Consider the following 25,899-nt stretch of genomic DNA (forward strand, 5'->3'; position numbering starts at 1 on the left):
ATATGTAATGGTGTTTTTAAAGTGCTGGGTATTATTACTAATTGTCTAGAATATTACCTCTTCAGTAGCACCCATACAGAATGTTAAGTTCACACTAAGTCTCGGCTATTTTGTATGTGCATGTGTGTGTATGTTTTTAACTGAAATAGGAGGTAGAGTAGCTGGCTAATCATTAATGTAGTGTATTACAAAAAACAAATTGGGAAATAGAGAAAATGAAAGCACATTGCTATTGTTTCAATACACTTCCATTTAGTCTTTTCTTAATCCTTATTTTATATAATTGTAATCATAATTGTCCATATAATTTTGTATGCTCCTTTTTCTTTATTTAGCATTATATTAGGAGAACTTTTCCATGTTGCTAATGTACTAACATATTTTAATGGCTTTGTCAGAATGCATGTACATCACTAACCATCTCCCTGTTGATCAGCACTTGGATTATTTTTTATTTTCATTATTAAGAATAATACTATAACAACTTTATAATATAGCTTATTCCATCTTTGAATTTTTTCTTAGGATAAAGTCTGACCCATAAATTTCTACTCTTTTTTGTTAGTTATTTTTAAGTTATTTAAATATAGCCATTATAAAAGAAAACCCACATCGTAGTATTAACACCTTCCCCCCATTGTTTTTGCCTGCAATTCTGCAAAATGAGTAAAATATTCTGCTTGGATTAGGAAAGTTTCCAGAGTGAATTAACTTCCATAAACCCTGTTTCCTTTTCATGTGCCCTGTTTTTGCTGAAGTTCTGTGTTTTATATGATTGGCTGCCCTTTAAAATGTAGAGTAACTCATAACATTGTTTGCTTTTTCATTGTCATGTTGTGTTTGTTCAGAAATTAAGTCGTGGTTTTTTTTTTTCCTTCATTTGTATAGTATAGGCCTGATAATACCAAAGGCATTCAGTGGAACATATTTATTTGAAGAACCCTTTAAAATAGTTTCTTTTTAAACAGTGTATAAGATTTATGCATATTTAATAACAAACAAAAATCACATGTGTATTTAAATGTTTTGTTAGTTGCTGATAATTTGTCACAGAGGTTTTTTGGAGTCTTAAGTCTCACAAAACATCTTATTTTTGTGCATCCACACATGCCAATAAGTGAATCATGGTGCCTTTCCCAAGCCTTGTATGAACAGGACTGGGGTAAGGGCTGTTTTTTTTCCTTATCATGGGTACTTAGTACAAGCTTTACAAAGAAAATTCCATGTTTCTCAGGCAAAAAATTAGGAATTAAAGTAGAATTTAAGAGTGCCATTTTAGGCAAATAGTAGGTACACATTTTGGCACTGAATGAACACCTGAGGGAAAACTCTATTATTTTAAATGGAATTAGATTTTGATATAGGTTGTTTACTTAATAATCATGTATTTGTAGGTGCCTGATACGTTTCTGCAGTAGTAGCTGTGCACCCATATCTTTGGAAAGTCATTGTCACTCTGCACTTGCTTCTGTTCTTGGCAGTTGTCACTGTTACTGGAAAGCATCAGCAACTAGAGGAACACAATTATTACAGAATCATACTTTCAGTTTAATTAAATTTACTTAGCTTTAGCCTAGTATTTTTCAAGATCATCCTGAAGTTTTCAAAATATTTGATAGATGAATTTGCATGATTAATGTAAGGAGTATGTGAAAATTTGGATAGATCTGTAAAAACTTTAAAGGTCAAAGCATAGTTAATCTTTTAGAGTGAATTTTGTTATGTATTTTGGGCAGTGGCTTGAAAAGTAGATTTCCATTGTAAAATGTGATTATTTATTAGATTTCTGAAGGCCCGAGCTTACAAGTATTGCACTAGCTGGTTTATGCCACTGGGTGGTAGTATCATTTTATTTTCATTTATGTAAACTCTAGACCAGTGGTTTCCAAACTTTTTAGACAGAAGGATCTCCTTGTACTCTTAAAGATTGTTGAGGATTCCAAAGAGTTTTTATTATGTGGGTAATATGGATTGGTATTTATTATATTAGGAATTAAAGCTAAGAAATTTTAAAAATAGTTCATTTAAAAATAACAGTTAAAAACCTATTACATGTAAGTATAAATGCTTTAATGAAAACTACCTGTATTTCCCAAAACACAATTTAGTGTGAAGAAAAAGCTTATTTTACATCTTTGCTTATCTTATTGTTTAACTTAATAGAAGATAACTAGATTTTCATGCCTGTTTCCACATTCAGTCTGTTGCGATATGTTAATTTGGTTGAAATAGATCAAGAACATCTGCGTTCATGCAGAGAAGTATTTGGAAAAAGGAGGACCTTATAGCTCCTCAGAGAGTCTCGGGACTCTAGGATTTTGAGATCAGACTTTGAAAACTGCTGCTCTAGACTTTTGCTTTTATTCACAAAAGAGGCTTGATGATTGGGTGGGAATTCTGATAAAGAAGAACTTTTTGTTGTTTTTTTTTCTGTTAATTTGCATTTTATTCATTTCATGGTACTAGCTGGTTTGTTTTTTTTTAATACCTCATGCATTTCTAGCAGCTTTTTGCTGGGATAAAGAAATAGGCGCTGGCTTACTTACTCATTCTTGATGTTATTGTTCAGCTTCTTAGTTAATCTAGAGGTTGTCAGCCTTTCCACTTTTCTGCCTCTCTCCTTATTCCCTGCAGGGGGAGTAGAGTGGGTCTTGTTATTTTTGTTGTAAAGTGTCTTCCAGGACAGTGCTACAAAATAGTAATGCTGCCTAGAATCTCAGAATTCTGGCATTTGCTGTTAGTAATATGACTGGTTAGGACTTTGAGGATGGTTCGGGGAAGGATGCTGAGGTGACAAAGCAAATGCCACAGTCGTCCTCGCTTAGCCTGAGCCTTAGTTCTTTTACACTTTGCACCGCACCCCCCCCCCCAACCTTACAACTTCAACTATCTTTGTGAAATACTTTCTTGATATCACCCAGTGCCTAGCATATGCTTGACAGATGGCAGACATCTAATAAATATATGATGAATGAATGATTGGATTACTGAGCTCATGTAACTCTTATAATGAGCATTTGTCCATTTTTATACCTCCCATGGATGTAAGAGAACCTTGTCTAAGGGGAAGGTGAGGAGCTGGCAGTAAAAGGTCTGCCCTGTGTTTGTAACTGATAGAGGACTATTCCTAAGATATATTACATTTTCGTAGAAATGTTTTCACAGGATTTTGTTTGAAAACGAAAATTGCCTGAGATACATTGAATTTTGCTTTGGAAGAACACCCTGTGTTCTTGCAACATTTGGCGGCAGCTGGTGCTTAGCCTTCCCGTTGATGTGTGCTGTGGCCACGGTTTCCCTGCGCACTCCTGCATGCTGGCAGAAGGCTTGTCAGCTGGGGCTGATGCACTCTTTTCTTCCTCCCCACTCACTCAAGTTGTTGGGAATTGGAAGGTAAATTACGTAGGCCTTCAGAACATACCTCTTCTAGTACTCAACGTTAAAATCCTAGTGTAGATTCCTTTTGGAAAGGGGAGGGGGAATTCGCTTTTAGAATATTACAGGCCATGGAGTCCACTTACTGTATCTGGTGGTTGCAGGATCAGAAGGTGAGATGTTTCTGGTTAGTAAGTAGGCTCTCAGCATATCCTCCTTCAACATTGAAATGGGACTCGTTTTTGGAGACAGACTTCCTGTAAAGAAGTGGCTTCATTTGTGGTGCAGTGTAGAATGTGTTTGAAATAAGTTTTCTGTACATGGATATAGAAACGTGTTTTACTGCCTCTTTAAAATTTTGTTTTGGGGGGACTTAACATTTTCATAAAGCATGATGGAGATGGAAAGCAGTGAGTTTTTGTATGTCTGTCAGAGGCATAACATGGTGAATTTTGTTGAGAGTTAGAAGCCATCAGTAACTGATTGGTTCAAAAATTCTGGTTCAGTAAGGTATGTTACTGCTCAGCTGAGCCTGATCAATGCCAGCATTCTTAGTTTTAAAAAATAATGCAAGAAAAGGATTGTTCCTTAAACTCTGTATAGTTAAGTTGATTTATCATCCAAAGGAAACGTTGGAGGACTCAGTTCTTACATTTCAATGAAGATGTCGAATTAAAAGTCTCAAAGGTGTCCTTTTAGGTATAAAATTATATGGTTTTTTGACAAGGTGGCAGAGTGTGGGAAGAAAGGATTAAATTTAGATGAGAACTTTGGAACCAGATCTGTCCTACATTAATCATTATATGATGGATAATCAAGTGACTTAACTGTTTTGGAGTATTGAGCACTAAAATTACACTACCATGTAGAATGTACTAAAATTTACTGAGTATGGTTAGGAAGATTAACTTTTGAAAAATTATATCCAAAAGGAACTTTGTGGCATTGATTTTTGTTGTTGTTGATTAATAAGGTGAGAGCCCTGTATCTATTTTTATATTTTATTGGATTCTGGAATTTTAAAAAAAGGAAGTTTCACTTGGTATTGACTATGTACAGTTTTGTTTTGCTTAACTGATAGAAGCTTTTCATTTAAAACTCGGTCTTGCTGGAAGAATATCATAGCTATCTTCAGGTTCTCTAGAGCCTGATTTAAGATATTTCTGTGAAGTTCTTAGAAATGCTAAGATACAATCTTATATGCTGAATATTAGCTGTAAGGAAAAGATGGTGATGACATCCAAACATTAAACAATACCAGCATTCCTTTTTCCATGTTTTTCTTTCCCAGATGTAAGCCTTCAGCTCATACTTAAGCAGTACGCACCCTGTTACAAGATTTCTTTCCTGTGATTGATCATTTTACTTGACTGATTTTTAAGAAACAAGGAGACTAATTTCTTATTACGAGCAAGAGATGTTTATTTATGCTGGACACCAGAATTTATAGTAAAAGAATAGCTAAAAGATATCATATTCCTTTAAATATTTTATTTACCAGAATATTTATGTCTAAGGATTATCATCTTGGTGTTTGCAGGCAAATATCACTGAAGTTGGAGTAGGCAATCTTTAAAAATAATTAAACTTAATTAATATGCCTTTAAAATTTAGACCTTATTTGAGCTCTGATTTTATACTTTGGACATATGAAATGAATAAGTTGGATAGGTTTTTTTTTAAAATATCAAATGCATGATTGCCAGAGAAGTTTGTTTTTTTTTTAAGGTAGTAAGCAAAGTAAGTTGTGTTTCCCAGTTGTTAGCAGAATTCCATCTTTCTGTTGCCTTTTTCTATACCTACTATACTTCTCCATTAAGAAAATGCTTTAGAATACAAGTTTGTCTTTAGGTATGCAGTTTCTTTGCGAAAACCGCTATCTGTTAAGTGAAATTGTAGTTAATGAAAGGGCTTTTTATGGGATATCATCGGTTGAAGTTCCACATTTCTTACACCACTGAAAGTGAAAATACTGCACATGTCAATGAATTGTCACCTTGAATATTTATTTCGTAAAAGGATTAAAACCCATCTTGAAAATTGATGTTTTACTTATAGTTCTTCTCTTTGGTAAAGGGAAATCTTCTATCCTTTGAGGACTAAAGAAAATAGTTGAGGATGATAATAGCACTAGGATTTTCACAGGACATTATTTTGTCAGAAAGAGGGGGAGAGAGAGAAAGTGTGTGTTTACACACATACACAGTGCACACATGCACACACACACATATACACACAAACACACATACTCATGTATTTCCGGTGTCTAGTTACTCAGCTCTTGTACCCATGCTGTCAGATTCTGTTTGATGCTGGGTGAGCTGTCCTTAAAGATCTTATTATTGTAGCCTAGGTGACTGTTTTTGCAGAGCCTGTATTCTTACTTATTTCACCCCAAAACTCCATGCTAGTAGTGCCTTTTTGTACACTTTTGAATCAGGAAAAGATTTCTTACTAGTTAGCTACATTAATTTGAAACTTACAGAAGTAGTAGGTTTCATATCAAAATACATTGGTTACATATGTGATTCAGCCAGTAAATGTTTAGGGAAAAAACCCTGCTTTTATTATATGGTTAAGAGGTTTTTTTTTGAAAATACGATTAGTCAAAGAAGAATTTTTTCATCCTTAAAAATATCCCAGTGAGTATACAGTAGTGTTACCTAGTTATTGATAATAGATAAGAACTTGCATAGCAGACAAAGAAGCAATTGCAATTATATGCTACAGAGTAGGTACAAGTATTCATTTCTATGAATTTGCTATCCATAATGACACTTGTGGGGAGAGTGGGGCAAATCTTTAGTCATTTAATATTTTTTCCAACTTTGAGCCTAAGTTCATACAGTATAAGCCATCTTAATATCTGAATCAAGAACTCAATGACAAATTGCTTTCAGTGACTGGACCTTTCTTGTGGCTTTGTTGAACTGCCATTCAAATGCCTCTTGGCTTTAAACAGCGATGAGTTTTTTAACATGTCCTGCTACTGCTGCTCTTAGTTCACGTCAATTGAATGTAAAACACTTTAGCTCAATGATAGTATTTCTTGAGATACTTGTTTTCTGCTGTTTTCATTATAGCTTTTGAGGAACTTGAGAAAGCCCTGAGTACAGCCCAGAAAACAGAAGAAGCACGGAGAAAAATGAAAGCAGAAATGGATGAGCAAATAAAAGCCATTGAAAAAGCAAGAGAGGAGGAACGTGTCAGACTTCAACAGGAATTAAGTTGCGTGAAGCAGGAGGTTGTTGATGTCACGAAAGTAAGAATAATTCTAGATTGCAGTGGGTTACAGCAATTTTGAAACTTAAGTCTTATACTTTTCCTACATTCTCTGCAGTAAAGAAGAGTAAGTTTATATTTTAGACCATGTCCATTTCATGATGTTCAGGATATAGGAAAAAAGCATTCTGATAAAGAAATGAATGTGTATCTTTTTGAGTATACTTCCCAGAGGTAATCTCTGCATATAATTTCTCTTTTTTGCTTTCTAACCCTCTCTTTAATTTTTTTTTTTAAATAAAAGATGGCATGTTATTTTTAATGTTCTGTATTTTGCTTTCCCAAATTAATAATCTGTCTTGGTTATTGTTCTTTGTTATTGAGTTAATAGTGATACCCTTTTTGTTTCAAAGACAGCTCAGGATTTCATTTTATGAATAGCTCATAATTTTATCAGTCTTCTGCTGATGGATAGATATTTAGACTTTCAGTTTTTATTGTTTGAAATTGTGAATATCCTTATCATATTCACTAACATCTGTTTCTTTAGAATAGATTCCTAGAAGTGGAATATTACTCAGGCAAAAGTGATGTGCAGTTTTAATCATTGCCTAGTTGCTACAAGCTTGATGGAGGACCATTTATATTCAAGTATTAGAATATGTTCCTGCCCTGACAAAGATGTTGTTACCTGACTTTTTAAAAATCTTTATGAGCTAAGTTAAAAATGACATCACTGTAGTTTTGATATACATATCTCTTACCAGTATGACAAACATGTTTTTGTATGTTTACATGGAATTTATAGTTTTCTGTTCTGAGTTGCCTGATCAAATCCTGATTCCTTTTCCTCTTGGACTGTTGGACTTTTTCTTACTGATTTCTTACTGAAGTTTTTTATTTATAGTAAGAATTAGCCCTTGGAGATAGATATTTTTATCCAAATAATTTTCAATTTGTTGTCTTTTATCATTTTTTTGGGGGGGGGTGATATGCAGAAAAGTTTTCTTTTCCTTAAATGTTAGCAAATTTTTGTTCTACTTTAAGACATTCTCAATTGAGTAAAAAAAAAAAAGTGTTTTTCTCATGTGACACTTTTATGGTTTCATTTTTTATGGTTAAATTTTTGATCCAACTAAAATTTATTTAGTGTGAGGAGTGAGGTAGGGATCCAACCTAAATCTTTTCCAGATGACTACATAGTAGTCTTCAAATCACTTCTTTCGTAACCTGTGTTTTCCCTTCTGACATGCCATGCTGCCTTTATTCCATACTAAATCATTGTAGTGCTGTGTCTGGGTCTTCTGGGTTCCCTGTGCCGCCCCACTGCTTTGTCTGGTCACATGCTGGTATCACACTGCGCTAGTTGCACAGTATGTTCTAGCTTCGTACTGTTCCAGTGCTTGATAGCCCCTCATTACTCTTATGTTCAGAAGATTGTGGCTATTACTCCATGTTTATTTTGTCCAGTGGGCTTTCCCTTATTTGCTTGGTAGTTTTATTTGATTTTATTAAATTTTCGAATTTATTTAGGGTGGTTTGACATTTTTATAAGATTTGAGTCTTCCTATTCAAGAAAGAACAAGACCAATACTTAAACTTTTTAGTAAGTAGTAGTACATGCCTGGAAAGGTAGGCATAATTAGATGGGTGCAGCCAGGGCACCTTGCCCATGATGGAGTGCCCTCTCTGAATGCATCCTTATTCCCCTTGCTATGCTTCCCCATCTTGTTTGGTGGGAACATCTTTATAAGATGTGGAATTGGCACTTCAGCCCCATAGGACTGACTATTGAAGCTGCAGCTCTTCATGTCCTAAATGAGGAGCAACCCTTTACTGGTTTTTCTTTAAACTCTCAAGAATTTTGTGACTTTTGATTGATGTGAGAAATATGTTCTGATTTTTCCTCTTAGGAATCTGTTAGCTTGATGATTGAACTATAATAAAGTATTATTTTGTTGTAGAGTGACATGTTTTATCTGGATGTTTCACTTTTAACTATTTGGCTGCTTTTCAGAAATCCTCAGAACAGATTGCTAAATTACAGAAGCTTCATGAAGAGGAGTTGGCTAGCAAAGAGCAGGAACTGATGAAGAAGCTTCAGACCCAAGAAACAGAATTTCAGGAGCAAATGAGACTAGCTCTTGTAAGTACCTACAGTATTTTGTTTTTCCCTCATTATAAAGTTGTCACGCCCTCACCCCTGCCTTCTAGGTTGAGGTCACACTACTCTCAGCCTTGACTTTTGAGGATGCAGAGAGACTGACTGTAGGCAGGAATGAGGCTGTCAGAATTTGTTGATTTAGTATTGTCTGAACATTAAATTTGCTTGTCTAACAAGCTTTCATTAATCAGTTTGTTTGTGGATCATTCCTCTTACCCTGGCTGTAGGCTGTGATTATGGGGAAAAAAAGGGGAGGATAGGTTAACTGAAGCAATTGGCCAGCATCTGCATATAATTTAGCAAGAATGTCTTGATAGATATCAGATACCAGACTGAATGTATCAGAGCTTAAGGCTCAGAAAGCTTGCTTGAATGCATTTTAAAGAGGACAAAATGAAAATGACCAAGTTCACAGATGGACAGTGGTAAAGAATCCGCCTGCTGATGCAGGGGATACAGGGGATTCGGGTTTGATCCCTGGGTTGGGAACATTCCTTGGAGGAACAAGGATTCTTGCCTGGAAAATCCCATGGACAAAAGAGCCTGGTGGGCTGCAGTTCATGGGATCACAAAGAGTCGGACACGACTGAGCACGTATGCAGTTTTCCTTTCAAGTAGAATGATATCAGTAATTTTCAGTCTATATGATGTTAAAAACATAAAGTAAAATAAGAAAAAACTGGCTTGAACTAACTAAAACAATAACCAAAAAAGCAAAGATAAGAAAGAGTTGTTGCCATGGTATAATCTGAAGGTTTGAAACAAAAACTATTCTATTTAAATTGTGAGAAGCCTATTTAGATAAGTTACCTTGCTGCTGCTGCTGCTGCTAAGTCGCTTCAGTCGTGTCCGACTCTGTACGACCCACCAGGCTCGCCTGTCCCTGGGATTCTCAAGGCAAGAACACGGGAGTGGGTTGCCATTTCCTTCTCCAGTGCATGAAAGTGAAGAGTGAAAGTGAAATCGCTCAGTCATATCCGACTCTTAGTGACCCCATGGACTGCAGCCTACCAGGCTCTTTCGTCCATGGGATTTTCCAGAAGTATTAATGCCAAAAATGTAGATTATTGTTTTCACGTGAAGTTATTATCCATAAGATAATAGGTATAATTAAAAAATACTTTTAGTGTGAAAGGATGAAAAATAGTTTTTATAATTTTCATCTCCTTTCTTTTCCTCATTTCTGTTTTCACTCTGGTTTGGACCTGGGGCTCTGAGGCTTTCCAGCAGCTGTGATCCTTGAACTGAGTCAGGGAGTTCTGTAATCTCTGTGGGGCCAAGAGACACATGGATTTACAGTACTGTTGGCTGAGGTTAGGGGTTTAGTTCATGGTTGTGAAATATACATCTGTATGGGCACATATTTGTATTCTTTGTTGGTCCAAAAAGGATTTGAAGTTGTTTACAAGAGTACTTAAAAATTACAACAGGACAGCGTAAATAGTAGCATGGAAATTAAAGGAACAAAGTGAGACACTAGGGACATAAATGAAGCAGGGGATGATGCTAAAAATTCTTGCCATTAAGACCTGCCATGGGTTTTCATGCTGGAGTGATTGGGGCACTGTAATTAGAGAAGGAAATGGCAGCCCACTCCAGTATTCTTGTCTGAAGAATCCGATGGACCAAGGAGCCTGGCAGGCTACAGTTCAAGGGGTCACGAAAGAGTCGAACATGACTGAGCAAGTAACATGCAACTGGGGCACTGGACTCTGAACATTGACCTTGTTAATACTGTGTTTTGGGAATCGATAATTTCAGACATACTCCAACTAGTGAGCGCAGGACACACATAACACATGAAGCACACATACCTGCACGTGCTCTCGTCCCCTTCCACTCCTCTTCCTACCTAGTTTCTCAAAGAAGTTAGTTTGGGATTGAGAGTCAAAATTCTGCAGACTATTAGCATTTCCTCTTTTATATTTATGGGCATAGATGGCAATGCATTTAAATTATAGTTTATGTTAAACAGTTTAGTATGTTTAAAATGATGTTTCAAAATTGATGTTATAGAAACTAATTTTTAAAAAATCAATCTGCTTACAGTATGGTACAAAATCTTTCCTTAAAGCAATATACTTCACCAGAGTGAAATGGGCCAGATCTTAGGAGCTGTATAGACTTTTAGAGTTCCTTGATCTACTCCATGTATTCACATGTAATCTCATTTTGATTAGCTTTTCCATGTGGGGTTCCCTATCATAGTAAGGTATTTCTCACAAATTATATAAATTTACAGCCTAAATTAATATAAATTATGTAAGTCTATGGCCTAGAGTAGAAATATCAAACTCTAGAGGTAGTGACAATTATGTGACCCTGCACATTCAGTGATATTTTGCAAAGCATTTTAAGTAGTGAATACATAGTACATACACTTCCCAGGTGGTGCTAGTGGTAAACAATCCTCCTGCCAGTGCTGAAGACATAAGAGACACAGGTTTGATCCCCTGGAAAAGAGCATGACAACCCACTCCAGTATTCTTGTCTGGAGAGTCCCATGGACAGAGGACCCTGGCGGGCTACAGTCCATGGGGTCGCAGAGAGTTGGACATGACTGAAGTGACTTATTTAGCACGCACTCGCACAGTAGGGCTACTGGAAACGAAATTTTTCATATTAGTTGTAATTGTGGCAAAGACTGGCCAGACCATACTGGGAAAGCCACTATGCCCTGTTTCTGCAGACCAGAGTGTGAGAAGAGAGAGGTAACGATGCTGCCTACCTCACAGGCCTGGTGTGCAGATCAAATGAAATGAATGATTCCTGTGGCAGTGCTTTGAGAATGCTGAAGATCTACATGGGTCTAAGGTCGTATGATTGTTTTTGGCACAGGAAAAAAGTCAGTCAGAATATTTGAAGATCACTCAAGAAAAAGATCAGCAAGAATCGTTGGCCTTGGAAGAGTTAGAGTTGCAGAAGAAAGCAATCCTCACAGAGAGTGAAAATAAACTTCGAGACCTTCAACAAGAAGCAGAGACATACAGAACTGTAAGTTTAAACACTGTTCAGGGCCCCGGGCTGTAGGGTTACTTGTATTAATACATGAAAACTCGTATTATGTACAGTCACTATAAAGTTGTAGCGAAGACTTTGTTTTAGATACACATATATGTGTGCTCCTGGAAATGGCAACCTGCTCCGGTATTCTTGCTGGGGAATCCCGTGGGCAGAGGAGCCTGGTGGGCTGGAGTCCACGGGGTCGCAGAGTCAGGACGCAACTTGAGCACGCACACATTCGTACACTCCATTTGTAGATGGTCAGAGCTATTTGTGGGAGGGGTCTGGTGTCTGCCTCATGGTGCTCCTGACTCTCTGCCTTTGGTTGACTGTATTTGTCAGGCACTCGCTCCGGTTCTGTGCCCTCAGTAAGCAGTGCAGCATCCTTGCTCCACTACTTACTCACCTTCATCCTAAGGAAGAGGCCTCCTTTTGTAGGCAGCACTTGCCCTGACACCTTCTTACCTCTTCACCTTCATCTCATGCCATGTCTGGACATTATTCATTTTCTGTTGTATCGATTTATATACCCTGTTCCTCTACGTTTACACTTAATTTTTCTCCTGTTTTCCCATATTAAAAAATAGTCCTGTTATGAGCAGGTAAGTATGTCTATCTCAGTGTGCACATTTTTAAGGCCCTCTGTTCTTTCCCTTAACAGTGCATGAAATATTTGACCTATTAGGAATAAATTAATGCTACTTAGACTTTTTAAACCCTTTTGCTCTAATTTAGACAGTGAAACAGTCTCAGTTCTTATGCATATTTCTAAACTATGTCTTATTAGCCCACTTCCAACATTTTGTAAGGTGGCATAGTCAAGGGGAATGGGTACTCAGGAGGCCTGCATCTTTCACTTGTTAGCTTTATAAATTAATTATACCTTAATTTCCTTACATGTCACATGAAGAGGTTGCATCTGATAATTACTTAATACCATTCCAGTTCTGATGTTCCTTGGCTCTGCCTTAATTAGCTCTTTTTCCTTCAATCAAGATTGATATTTTCATGAGATAATAATATTTTACTATTACTATTACTTTTCGTAAACTGCTTTGGTAATTACTCTGGTGTAAGTTCCTTCTTTTTGAAAACATCTAAGTAATAATTTTTGGTGAAAAGCCAGATACATTATTTTTCTTTCAAAATTAAGTTATAAAAGTAATAGAATACTATGATAGGCTTTTTTAAAAACAGAAAAAAATACTCATCTTTCTACCAACAGTTACTGTTATCTAGTTTATCATTCCCTCCCCCCCTACTATCCATTCAGAATGGTTTTGAAAAGTAGATAGTTGAAATAGTTAACCAAATAGAATCTGGAATTATGAACTGTGTAAAAAATAGAATCTTTTTTTTCATTACATGATTCCTTTAGGAACTGAGCACAGATTCTTTGTCCTTTCTGGTATTTGATATGACATGCAAGATTATTTACCTAAATTGTAGTTTTTAAGGAGGTGTAGACATCATGTCATGTGTATCATTGCTAATAAATTTAAAACACATCTGTTTTCATTAACAGAGAATTCTCGAATTAGAAAGTTCTTTGGAAAAAAGCTTGCAAGAAAATAAAAATCAATCAGAAGATTTAACTATTCATTTGGAAGCTGAAAAAAATAAGCACAATAAAGAAATTACAATCATGGTTGAAAAACACAAGACAGAATTGGAAAGTCTGCAGCATCAGCAAGATAACATTTGGACTGAAAAGCTCCGAGTCTTAAAGCAACAGCATCAGACTGAAATGGAAGAACTTAGAGAACAGTATGAGCAAGAGAAAGAAACATTGGTGAAAGACAGAGAGACACTCTTTCAGGCCCACATAGAAGAAATGAATGAAAAGACTTTGGAAAAGCTTGATGTGAAGCAAACAGAATTGGAATCATTATCGTCTGAATTGTCAGAAGTATTAAAAATGCGTGACAAGCTAGAAGAAGAACTTTCTGTACTAAAGGATCAAGCAGGTCGAGTGAAGCAGGAATTAGAGGCCAAGCTGGATGAACAGAAAAATCATCACCAACAACAGGTTGACAATATCATTAAAGAACAAGAGATTTCTATCCAGAGAACTGAAAAGGCCTTAAAAGATGAAATTAACCAGCTTGGGCTTCTCCTGAAGGAAAAGGACAAGCATTTAAAAGACCATCAGGCCCATGTGGAAAGTTTAGAGGCAGACATCAAAAGGTCTGAAGGGGAACTCCAGCAGGCATCGACTAAGCTGGAACTTTTCCAGTCACTGCAGAACACAGCGCATGAGCAGGCTAAAGTCCATGAGGAGCAGCTGGCCCAGTTGCAGCAGAAGTTGTTGGATTTGGAAACAGAAAGAATTCTTCTTACCAAACAGGTAGCTGAAGTTGAAGCTCAAAAGGAGGATGTTTGTGCTGAGTTAGACACTCACAAAATCCAGGTGCAGGATCTACTGCAGAAGCTTGAAAAACAGAATCGTGAAATGGAAGAAAAAGTGAAATCTTTAACCCAACTCTATGAATCCCAACTTAAAGATAACAGCACAGAGCAGGAACAGACAAAGCAACTCTTAATGGAAAAGGAAAATGTTATTTTACAAATGAGAGAAGCCCAGAGCAAAGAAATAGAAATACTCAAACAGAAATTATCAGCCAAGGAGGACAGTATTCGTGTTTTGCAAGAGGAATATGAAGCCAAATTTAAAAATCAAGAGAAAAAGATGGAAAAAATTAAGCAGAAAGCAAAGGAGATGCAAGAAATGTTGAAGAAGAAATTGTTGGATCAGGAAGCCAAACTTAAAAAAGAGCTTGAAAATACTGCTCTGGAGCTCAGTCAGAAAGAAAAACAGTTCAATGCCAAAATTTTGGAAATGGCACAGGCTAACTCAGCTGGAATCAATGATGCAGTGTCAAGACTGGAGACAAACCAAAAGGAGCAAATAGAAAGTCTCACTGAGGCACACAGGCGAGAGCTCGATGATGTCATAGCAGTCTGGGAGCAGAAACTTAGTCAGCAAGCTGAAGAACTTCAGGAAAAACATGATATCCAGTTACAGGAGAAAGAACAAGAGGTAGCAGAACTGAAGCAAAAGATGCTCCTGTTTGGGTGTGAAAAAGAAGAGATGAACAAGGAAATGGCGTGGCTGAAGGAAGAGGGTGCTAGGCAGGATACCGCGTTAAAGGAATTACAGGGACAGTTGAAGCAGAATGCTGCTCTCATGGATTCTCTCACACAGAATGAGACTAAACTAAAAGCTGAACTTGAAAAGCTGGAGGTTGACTTGAATGGCTCTCTGAAGGAAAACATTTTCCTTCAAGAGCAAGTAGCTGAGCTGAAGGTGCTGGCAGAAAAAGACAGGCTCAAGGTTTTGGAGTTTACTGAGAAGCTGAAAACCACAGATGAAGAATTCCAGAGTCTGAAATCTTCACACGACAGCAGTAAGAAAAGCCTGGAGGACAAAAGCCTGGAATTCAAAAAGCTGTCCGAGGAGCTGGCAGTTCAGCTAGACCTTTACTCTAAGAAGACTGAAGCCTTACTACAGGCTAAAACAAGTGAGCTCGTCGACATCAGCAGCAGTAAAATCAATGCCATTCTCTCTAGAATCTCCCATTGTCAACAGCACACAGCTAAAGTGAAGGAGGCACTACGAAGCAAAACTTGCCAGGTTTCTGAATTAGAAGCACAACTTAGACAGCTAACAGAAGAGCAGAATGTACTAAATAGTTCTTTTCAACATGCTACACATCAGTTGGAAGAAAAAGAATGTCAGATTAAGAGCATGAAGGCTGATATCGAAGGTCTTGTCACAGAAAAAGAAGCCTTACAGAAAGAAGGAGGAAATCAGCAACAGGCTGCTTCAGAAAAGGAATCTTGTATCACACAGTTGAAGAAAGAGTTGTCAGAAAACATCAATGCTGTCACCATGATGAAAGAAGAGCTTAAAGAAAAGAAAGCTGAGATCAGCAGTCTTAGTAAACAGCTAGCTGATTTGAATGCCCAGCTTCAGAATAGCATCAGCCTAGCTGAAAAAGAAGCGGCCATCTCATCACTAAGTAAGCGACATGATGAAGTACAGCAGGAACTGCTGGATCAAGTGCGAGATTTATCTTTGAAAGTTGAAACTCTGACTAAAGAGAAAACGTCTGCTCTGGAACAGGCAGATCACTTGTCCATCAAATTCTCAGAGTGGAAGAAGAAAGCACAGTCAAGATTTACACAGTACCAAAATACTAGTAAAGAATTGCAGATGCAGCTTGAGTTAAAAACAAAGGAAACCAGTGAAAAGGATGAGCAGTTAACTTTATTGAAGGAGGACCTTGATCAGCAAAAGAAAAGATTTGAATATTTAAAGGGTGAGATGGAAGATAAGAAGAGTGAGATGGAGAAAAAGGATTTCCATTTAGAGACTGAGTTAAAAACTCAAACAGTGAGAATTGTGGAATTAGAGGAGCATGTTGCTCAGAAAACAATTGAAATTGAGTCCTTAAATGAAGTTCTTAAAAATTACCATCAACAAAAGGATAGTGAGCAGAAAGAAATGATTCAGAAACTCCAGCACATCCAAGAGTTAGGAGAAGAGAAGGACAACAGGGTTAAAGAGGCTGAAGAAAAAGTCTTAAGACTTGAAGAGCAAGCATCTTCCATGAAATCTGAACTTGAATCTGTGAAGAAGGAATTGGAACATGTGAATTCAATTGTGAAAGGCAAAGAAGAGGAGTTAAAAGCATTGGAAGATAGACTTGAATTAGAAGGTGCTGCGAAATTAGCAGAACTGAAGAAAAAAGCTGAACAAAAGATTGCTGCCATCAAGAAACAGTTGTTATCACAAATGGAAGAGAAAGAACAGCAATATAGAAAAGACAAAGAAAGCCATCTGAGTGAGCTAACTACGAAACTGCAGGAAAGAGACAGAGAAATTCACGTCTTGGAAGAAAAACTGAAGTCCGTGGAAAGTTCACCACAATCAGAAACGTCAGCTGTACCTAGATTGTCAGAAAACGTGGCAGTGTGTACTGAGCAGGAAGTAGCAGATTCCCAAGGCTGTGTGCAGAATGCATGTGAAGAAAAACTCAATGTCTTACAAAGAAATTTAATTGAAAAGGAAATGTTAGTGCAGAGGCTGGAGCAGGAAAAAGAAGAAATAATTTCCTCTCATTCTGAAATACAGTGCAAGTACCAGGAGCTCTTAATAAAGGTAGAACAGGCCGAAGCAAAACAACATGAGGATCGAGTGACGATAAATCAGCTTCAAGAAGAACTTGAAGGAAAAAACAAGAAACACTCCTTGGTTTCTTCCCAGCATTTGGAAGAAGGAGGAGATAAAAATAACACAGGGGCAAAGCAGAACTTGGAAAATGTGGTTGACAATGTCCAGAAAACGCTCCAGGGGGAGGACTTGACCTGTCAGATCTTGGAGCAAAAAATAAAAGAGCTGGATTCCTGCTTATTGAGAGAGAGGGAAGGACACAGAGTTGAAATCGAAGCGCTGACCTCAAAACTTGAAAGTTTACAGGCTCTACAACAACAGATGAATGGAAAAAGTAAACCCACAGAAGTTTTGGAAGAAAGTGCTGAAGGAAAGTCCACATCACACGTGGTTCAGCCCAGCTTGCTTAGTAACATGGAGGCCGATCACAATGACCTGGAGTTTAAATTAGCAGGGGCGGAGCAGGAGAAGAGGAAGCTGAGCCAGGAGGTGGTTAAACTGCAGAAAGATATTCGAGTGCTGCGGAAGGAGCATCAGCAAGAACTGGATATAGTAAAGAAAGAGTATGAAAAAGAAATGGAAGAGAAAATCAAGTAAGCTTTTATTTATCTTATTTATTTATTGATTGTGCTGGGTCTTTGTTGCTGTGTGCAGGCCTTCTCTAGTTGCCGTGAGCAGAGGCTGCTACTCTTCATTGCGGTGCATGCGCTTCCCATTGTGGTGGCTTCTCCTGTTGTGGCACACCGGATCTGGGCAAGTGGGCTCAGTAGTTAGTAGTGCATGGGCTAAGTTGCTCCGAGGCATGTGGGTTCTTCCTGGACCAGGGATCAAACCTGCGTTCTCTGCATTGGCAGTGGGGGTCTTAACCACTGGACCACCAGAGAAGGCCCAAGGAAGGTTTGTTTTTTTTTTTTCCAGTATGATTATTTTTGAGGTAATCTTCCCTAATGAAATCTTTTTTGTGTCTTAATACAGTTAAGTTTCATAACCTAAATTTGTTAATAATCAAATTTGTAAATATAGTTAAGTTAAATGCTGAAGAGAAATAAAAGCAATTAAATGCAAGAAGCAGTGTTTTTCCATGTCTATTTAAGGGGGAAAAACTCTTTCCTTGCGTATGAGATGATGATTATTAGGTACATAACCCAGTAATTATTTTTTGTTCTATTATTTTTAGTATTAATGTTGTTATATAGATGTATATGATGTATATGGTATATGGTAATTTTAAGTGGAAAATGAAAATTCTCAAATCCTCAGGACCATTCCCTAGAGTTAATCATAGTTTACTTAGCCTTCCAGAAGTTTTCTGTGGCTGGAGACACGTACATGTGTGCTCACACACACACACCCTTAAATATGGTTGGATACCAGTGAGATCAGACTATATGCACTGCTTTTTTTGTATGGCAATAATTAGCTCTTCATCTTTTGGTACTCAGACAGGAGCAGGAAGATCTTGAGTTGAAGCACAATTCCACATTAAAACAGCTGATGAGAGAGTTTCATACACAGCTGGCACAAAAGGAACAGGAACTGGAAATGACCATAAAGGAGACCATCGGTAAGTAAACTTTTGAATTCAATAAAAATCAAATCAGAATCAGTCAGCAGTGGCTATTTATAATTTAAGCTTATTCTTTTCACATTGTGCTAAGTGCTTTATGTAATTATAAACAGTAGAAACAAAATGATTCTTGCCCAAGAAAGCTCACTGATAGAAACTGTGCTACTTGAAAGTGACTTGCCTTTCAGAGGGAAGGAGCAGGTGGAAGAACCTGAAAGCATTGGCTGATTAATTACCTGATGAAGGCACTGCTGCTCCCTGAGAAGGATACATTTGATCAATTTGATCAGTTGATTTTAATCAAGTTTATTGATAATTTGGAACAAGGATTCTTACAGATAGTGGGATATAGATATTAATTCTTACCTAATATATTTTCTTGTATGTGTCCATTTTTTTTATTGATTAGATAAAGCCCAGGAAGTGGAGGCTGAACTTTTAGAAAGCCATCAAGAAGAGACAAATCGGTTATATAAAAAAATTGCAGAGAAAGAAGATGATCTAAAAAGAACGGCGAAAAGATACGAAGAAATCCTTGATGTACCTTATTTTCTCTCTCTCTCTTGAAATTTAGGTGAAATAGATTTCGTGGTAGTGCTAAAGAAGACTGGGCTGTCAGATTTCCTGTTTTTCTAATGTAGAGGGTTTTTTGGGGGGAGGGGAGTTCAATATTATTGAAATTAGTATTTTTCCATTGTTTGCAGATTTATGAGGAGTCTGTTTGATTTCTGCTAGGTTTGTAGTTTTCTGATCAGTGTCTGCTTACCAGGCATACTTGAAGCAACAGTGAGTTAGTAAGGGGAAGAATGGATTTTCTTCTCTATCTCCCAGATTCAGATCAAATTGTGAGATCACCAGACTAAGAATTGAGAGCTTGTGTTTAAGACAGTTAGTGTGTGTATGAGCTTAACTGGGATCTTTTCAGGAGGGCCAGTTAATTTTATTTCATCCCTACCCAATTTGCATAGTTTTTGTTGATCTCAAGGGAGAAAAAAGATGAAAAAAAAGAATACACCAGCCAAATCTTTTATATGCAGTTGAAAGATAAATTCAGTATACTGTTTATTCTACTAGTGGTGGATTAGTGTTGTCATTTTTATGTATAAAGATAAGCCACGAATGCTAGTGAGTATTTGGACTCCAGAATATTTTTGAGTATAAAACAATGTAAATTATTCTTTCTTGGAGTGCAGATTCTTTAGTTATTGCAAGCCTTAGTTCACAGTGTACTGAGAACCATTTGATGATTACGAATGGGTAAACCAGAGAATCCTGCCTTAGTCTGGCTGTGGCAGCAATAGAGGTCTGAGCCAGGAACAGATTCTAGTAATAATTATTTTAAATATAATTGAAAAAGCTGGAATTCTGGGATATGTTACATGAATATAAATGTTCCGTTCAGTCATTCAGTCTCGTCTGACTCCTTGCAACCACATGGACTGCAGCACGCCAGGCTTCCATGTCCCATCACTAACTCCCAGAACTTACTGAGACTGATGTCCATAGAGTTGGTGATGCCATCCAACCATCTCATCCTGTAGTCCCCTTCTCCTCCCGCCTTCAATCTTTCCCAGCATCAGAGTCTTTTCCAGTGTGTCAGCTCTTCGCATCAAGTGGCCAAAGGATTGGAGCTTCAGCTTCAGCATCAGTCCTTCCAATGAATATTCAGGACTGATTTCCTTTAGGATGGACTGGTTGGATCTCCTTGCATTCCAAGGGGCTCTCAAGAGTCTTCTCCAAAACCACAGTTCAAAAGCATCAATTCTTTGGTGATTTTTTAATATAGTATTTGAGCTATAGATTTCAATATGAAAGAAAATTTGAATAATTTCACATTTTCGTATACTTTCCTAGAGTATATGTGTGCAAAGCTTTAAAAAAAAAAATCATTGTTTCTTGAATGCTTAGAGAATGTTGGGATTGGAAGATACATTAAAGCTAGTTTTAGGTTTACCTTCTGTTTTTTCTTTTTTTGTGGTTTATTTATTTAATTTTTTTGCATAAGGAGAATGAGTTCAGCATAGTTAAATGATTTCCTTAAAATTACAAAGCGAGTAGTAGAGCACTGACTCTGTTAGTTTCGTGTATTTTATAAAGGCTTCTTTTTAAGAAAGGAACTTGGGGAAGGGAACAGTTGTGTATCATGGGTAGTTAAGTCAGGGAGCTTCATGGGCAGGGGACAGACCGTGCCAGAGCTATACTGTTCCCTTTTGTGAACTCTCTCTCTCTCTCTCTCTCTCTGAGTGTGTGTGTCAGGGGACCAGTAGCACAAGGCAGACTTTGCAGATCACAGCATACCTCTGTAGGCAGAGAGGTCAGTGAACAGGGAGACAGGTGACAGTTGACCTCTGTATGGTTCCTTCTGGGAGATGTGGTGTTTACTAGAAAATAAATGGTCCGCCCAGCTTCAGGCTTGGAGCAGTAGAGCAATAGAGACAGGAAGTAGAGGATGGGCCAGAGGAGTTGAGTGGACTCTTCCCCAGACCCCTTCCTGTACCTTAGACCAGCACTGTCCACTAGAAATACAGTGCAAACCACAATGGGATTTAAAATTTTCTAGTATCCACCCCACTCCAGTACTCTTGCCTGGAGAATCCCATGGACAGAGGAGCCTGGTGGGCTGCAGTCCATGGGGTCGCTGGGAGCCGGACACGACTGAGCGACTTCACTTTCACTTTTCACTTTCATGCATCGGAGAAAGAAATGGCAACCCACTCCAGTGTTCTTGCCTGGAGAATCCCAGGGATGGGGGAGCCTGATGGGCTGCCGTCTATGGGGTCGCACAGAGTCGGACATGACTGAAGCGACTTAGCAGCAGCAGTAGCAGCAGTATCCACATTAGAAAGAGAAGAATCAAGTGAATTTTATTTTAATAATATGGCAAGTGACCCATTATATCCAAGACATTGTCATTTCAAAATGTAGTCAGTATAAAAGTGATATATATATATTATATTTAACATATTATATATATATATTAATTCTTTGAGAATTGGGGTATTTTTGCATGTATAGCCTGTGTCAGCTTGGATTAGCCACATTTCAAGGGCTCATACCTACTATACAGGGTGGCCAGCGGCTACTGTATTAGACAGTGTGGCCTCAGACTTCCAATGCCAGCTCCAGGACTGACTTGGCAATTAAATCAGCACTCCCCATTCAAACACCCAAATACATACTGTCTTGAAGATTTTTTTTTTTAAAGAGTAAATATAACTAAAAGGTATTAGTATTACCAGTACTGAGCACACTATATTGCTTTGGTTTTGAGGCATATTCTGTTACCATTTCCCCATTTACAAATTTCCAGAATTGGAGTTTTATATGCGATTTGTATGTATTATGTGGTAGTGTTTTTTCCCTCTAAAAAAGCCATTATCAGATCGATGATTTGTCTTAATGATGACATTGTAGAGTGCTGTATTTTTGTCATCCATTAAAGTTATTGTGGGATTTGTTACTAGCAAAGTGGAACACAGAGACAGTTTTACTTTCCTGCCTTTACTGTCTTAGCTCACTTTCTTTGAGTTGCTTCCCCCTGCCATTGGAGAAAGCTGAGAACTTTGTCAGCTTGATTCATGCCTTCTGTCTTTCTCAGTCCCTAACACATCCGCATCCACATCCACACACCTTTTAGAACCTGAAATCTGTTTATCTTCCCTGACTTCCTGAGGAGAGAGAGAACCTTTTTCCCTTTAACTGTGTTATCTCCAGCATGGTCTCCAACATGTAATAGACTTTCAGCTGTAGTGTTTCATTGAATCACATTGAACGTTCCTCTCCTCTTAATTCCACCACTTCTTCCATGGTCCTTGCTGCTATATCACATCTGATCTGGTCTATTGTATTAATTTCCCAGTTGGTCTCTTTGCTCTTGGTTTTTCATCTCTTCCTGTCAGAGTTATTGTCTGTCTGGAGATAAACGTGGGATCATATCCCTTGCCCTGAACACGTGTAGTGTCTTCCCTCTGTCCTGGTGCCCCTCCTCTGGGTCAGTCTGTGGTCCAGCCGAGCTCAGCTTTAACTCCTTCCTCCTCGTATTTCACCTCTGCTCCTGCTTTTCCTGGAGCCATAAGAGCTCATTCTCACACTTCATGAGTTAGTACTGCTGGCTGTCATCTCTCTTTGGACAGTTTTTTAAGTTTTAAATTCAACTTGTATTTAGAAAAAAAAATTGAGTCAAATATGTTCCATGATTTAAAGATCAAAGTAATATAAAAAAGTATACTTGGAGGATGGTCCCTAATGAAAATTGTCCCCACACTGTTCTCTGTATTCTATGACCTGTTCCCTTTCTCCCTCCGCAGGTGACCGTTAGTCTCTTATGTAATAGTCCTGTGTTTACTTATGCAGACAGGAAAAAAAAAATTCTTTTTTCTTTTTTTCCCAGTCCTATCCCAGAGTTAGCTTTTTGAATGTGCTTTTCTGCAGCATATTGTTTTCACTTAGGTTTTTTGCAACCCTTTAAAGCAGAATGAATTGCACCTGTCTTCCTTTGATATTCTATATTTATTTATATTTATTGCTTCCTGTTGACATGTCATTTTTATCATACATACATATGTGTGTAGGAATGTGTTAATGTATCTGTCCTCTCCCCTGGACTCTTAGTGTCTTGTGGGCAGGGATCTTGCTATCCATCTCAAGTCTTGAGGACCCAGCCAAATGCTTGGCACATACTAGACACTTGGTGAATTTGAAGGCAGTGACATCTGGTAGGCAAGGGAGCATTCATTTGGGAATAGACGGTGGTGACATCTAAAGGAATTGAGTCTGACAAGTAAGGGAGCTGACTGCCTTCCCGACCTCACAGCAGCCTCACTGGAGGGAGGAACTCCTGCAGCTATTTAGATACAAGACTGATTTCTTCTTGACATTTGGCACATTTTAGTGATTTGGCTTTGGCATAATAGTCTTTAAAATGTAATTTCCATGTATGTGCATAAATACTTAGTTTAGTTTTTCTTACTGTTTTTACTTAAGAGCAAGCAATATTGCTCTCCCTCCTCCCTTGAAGAAGACAGAAAGCTTTTACAAAGGAAACCACAGAGCTATTTCTTCAATTAGAAATGACACATCAAGGATTTTTTTCTAATTCTTAGTGGGCTTGCTCCAGATTGGTTTCTCCCAGCTGTCAAAGGAAATGTCAGATGTAGCTAATTGTCATATCAGAATCTGAGCCTAACCAAATTCATAGCTGTAGAGGTGATCTTTCAAACAAAGCTGGACCACATCAACAAGACATCCACACAGTATATGTGATGGTAGAATAAAAACAGTAAATAAACCAGAACTGTGGGCAGTTATAGATTTACAGTAATTTCTGGTCAGTAGCGTGTGAGGGGTGGAGGCTACGTTCAAATGCCTCCCTGGCAGATGTCGGGGGCTAGTTACGAGAGACTCCTGCTTCGCTTATGTTGTGAGAAGGGCTTCGATCTTTTTCATTTGTTTGAATTTTCATGACAAATTATAAGTTATGGCAAGTTATTTAGACTTTTGAGGTGTCTCATGGTTCATTTCTTTTTCTGTGCCTCTGGACCTGTTTTTGAGAATAATGACATTTCTTGCTTCTGACAAGTCAGCTTCTGTTAAATCAGATACCTGCTTGTGGCTGTTTTCCTGTTTAGCCTTTTACAGCAAACGCTTGTCCTGTCTTCATTACTCAAATCTGATCAATATTCCAGTGCCAAATGTCCTTTTAGCACAAAGGTTATTGCAAGATTTATAAGAGCAAGGAGTGGTCTGGACTGCTTTGTACAACAAATGATGGCAATTATCAAGACAAATGAAAAGATGTTAGGATGGGCAGGCCTATTAGCAGGGCAGTCAGAACAGAAGAGAGAATGATTTGTCTGCCAAATTTTGAAAGAAGGAGTTTTCAACCAATAAGTGACGTATTACTTTTGCAGCCTTGTCTGTTTTCTGCCAAGGTCAAGACAAATGGATACCTTACATTAGTTAGTTACTGATATATTGGACAGTTTTTTTTTTCCCCCTCCCTTCAGAAATAGATTATAGTTGAACACTTTACTCCAAAGAAGAACTGTTGTGGTTTTCAGTCTGATGTGTAGGGGATGTGCAGGTTTGCTAACTAGGAAAGAGAACCATCTTGACTTGAGCAGCTCATTGCAAGGAGCTGGGGGAGGAAAAAACTCATAGTTCTTTTGATCAGTAAGTGTCTAGCTAGTTGAGTTGTGGCATGCATAAAGCTGGTTTATATTGGATATTTTCTGGAAATTAAATCCTAGTATGGAAGTCTTAGAACATAGATTCTGTATTATAGTTCAGTCACAATGCTGTCACACACCTCAATGTTGCTTAAACCTTGGAATCCTAGTTTAAGGGTCAGCTTGACGAGCTTTATGGGGTGGGGATAAGAGGACTAAAGGTGGGAAAAGTGATCGTAGGAATAATGAGCAGGTTTAAAAAGGGCTTGGAGTTAAAAGTGAGGCATGAATGGAAGTTTTCAGAGCACAGAAATGAATGACAATAAAAATAGTGGTTTATGTTTTAGAAAATATATGGGTGTTTGCTTCTTCCACAGAGGTAGTTTGCAATATCATGTTGCTTCTTTACTGCATTCTTTTTGAGATGTTTGTTAACATATATATCTTTTTTTATTCCAAAGGCTCGTGAAGAAGAAATGACTGCAAAAGTAATGGACTTGCAGACTCAATTTGAGGACCTGCAGAAGAAATACCAGCAAAGGCTAGAGCAGGAGGAGACTCCCAGCAGCGATAAAGTGAGGGGACCTGGACTGGGCTTTACTCAGTCCTTGAAAACATGGTCGTTTTTGTTGACTCGCCTCCTACTATGCACACCTACCTCATCTAACCCTAACAAAAATCTTTGAAGAGAGAAGTTGTAGCCTCTCTTTATAGAGTGTGAAACTAAATTTCAAAGAGATTAAATAAAATGTTGGAGCTCACACAGTAAGTGTTGTATTGGGAATATAAATTCACTCTGCAGACTTCAAAACCTAGGTGTTTCTGTGATACCAAAGCTTCTCAGGCCTCCCTGTGGAAAGGACAGCAGAGGACAGTTAACCTTGTAGCCCTGGGGCAGAGCCAAAAACGGTCCATGGAATGTATCTCAGTTTTAGATTTTTATATTTTGTGCTAAAAATTAATATACATTTTATATTCTGCTTTATAATATATCCTTATTTGTAGTCGCATAAAAATGTTTTTTGTTATATACCTTTGAGAAAAACAATGTTTTCTCCTCAGTTGTAGATGCAAGGGGATTATTTTGGAAAATCGGGCTCAATTCAAAGAGATCTGGCACTACATATCTAGGCTTTTTTATAATCCCAATCTTTATGTAAAAATGATGCTATGAAAGATGGACCATGTTTACCCTGTGGCTTCTTGACCTGCTGTGCACCCTAGC

At 37.8% G+C, this 25,899-nt stretch overlaps 1 protein-coding gene across 5 annotated transcripts in view; it reads left to right on the forward strand.

Moving 5' to 3' along the window:
* Positions 1-25,899, forward strand: part of GOLGA4 (golgin A4) — a 104,655-nt gene that overhangs the window by 57,012 nt on the left and 21,744 nt on the right. For all 5 annotated transcript variants that reach the window (XM_069561302.1, XM_069561303.1, XM_069561304.1 and 2 more), the window contains 7 exons: positions 6,459-6,637; positions 8,615-8,743; positions 11,600-11,755; positions 13,290-17,533; positions 18,383-18,504; positions 18,917-19,047; positions 25,136-25,249. In XM_069561302.1, coding sequence (XP_069417403.1) covers positions 6,459-6,637; positions 8,615-8,743; positions 11,600-11,755; positions 13,290-17,533; positions 18,383-18,504; positions 18,917-19,047; positions 25,136-25,249 — 5,075 coding nt within the window. The remainder of the gene's footprint in view (positions 1-6,458; positions 6,638-8,614; positions 8,744-11,599; positions 11,756-13,289; positions 17,534-18,382; positions 18,505-18,916; positions 19,048-25,135; positions 25,250-25,899) is intronic.

This window comes from Ovis canadensis, chromosome 19, assembly GCF_042477335.2.
Source record: "Ovis canadensis isolate MfBH-ARS-UI-01 breed Bighorn chromosome 19, ARS-UI_OviCan_v2, whole genome shotgun sequence".
NCBI classification, from domain to species: Eukaryota; Metazoa; Chordata; class Mammalia; order Artiodactyla; family Bovidae; genus Ovis; species Ovis canadensis.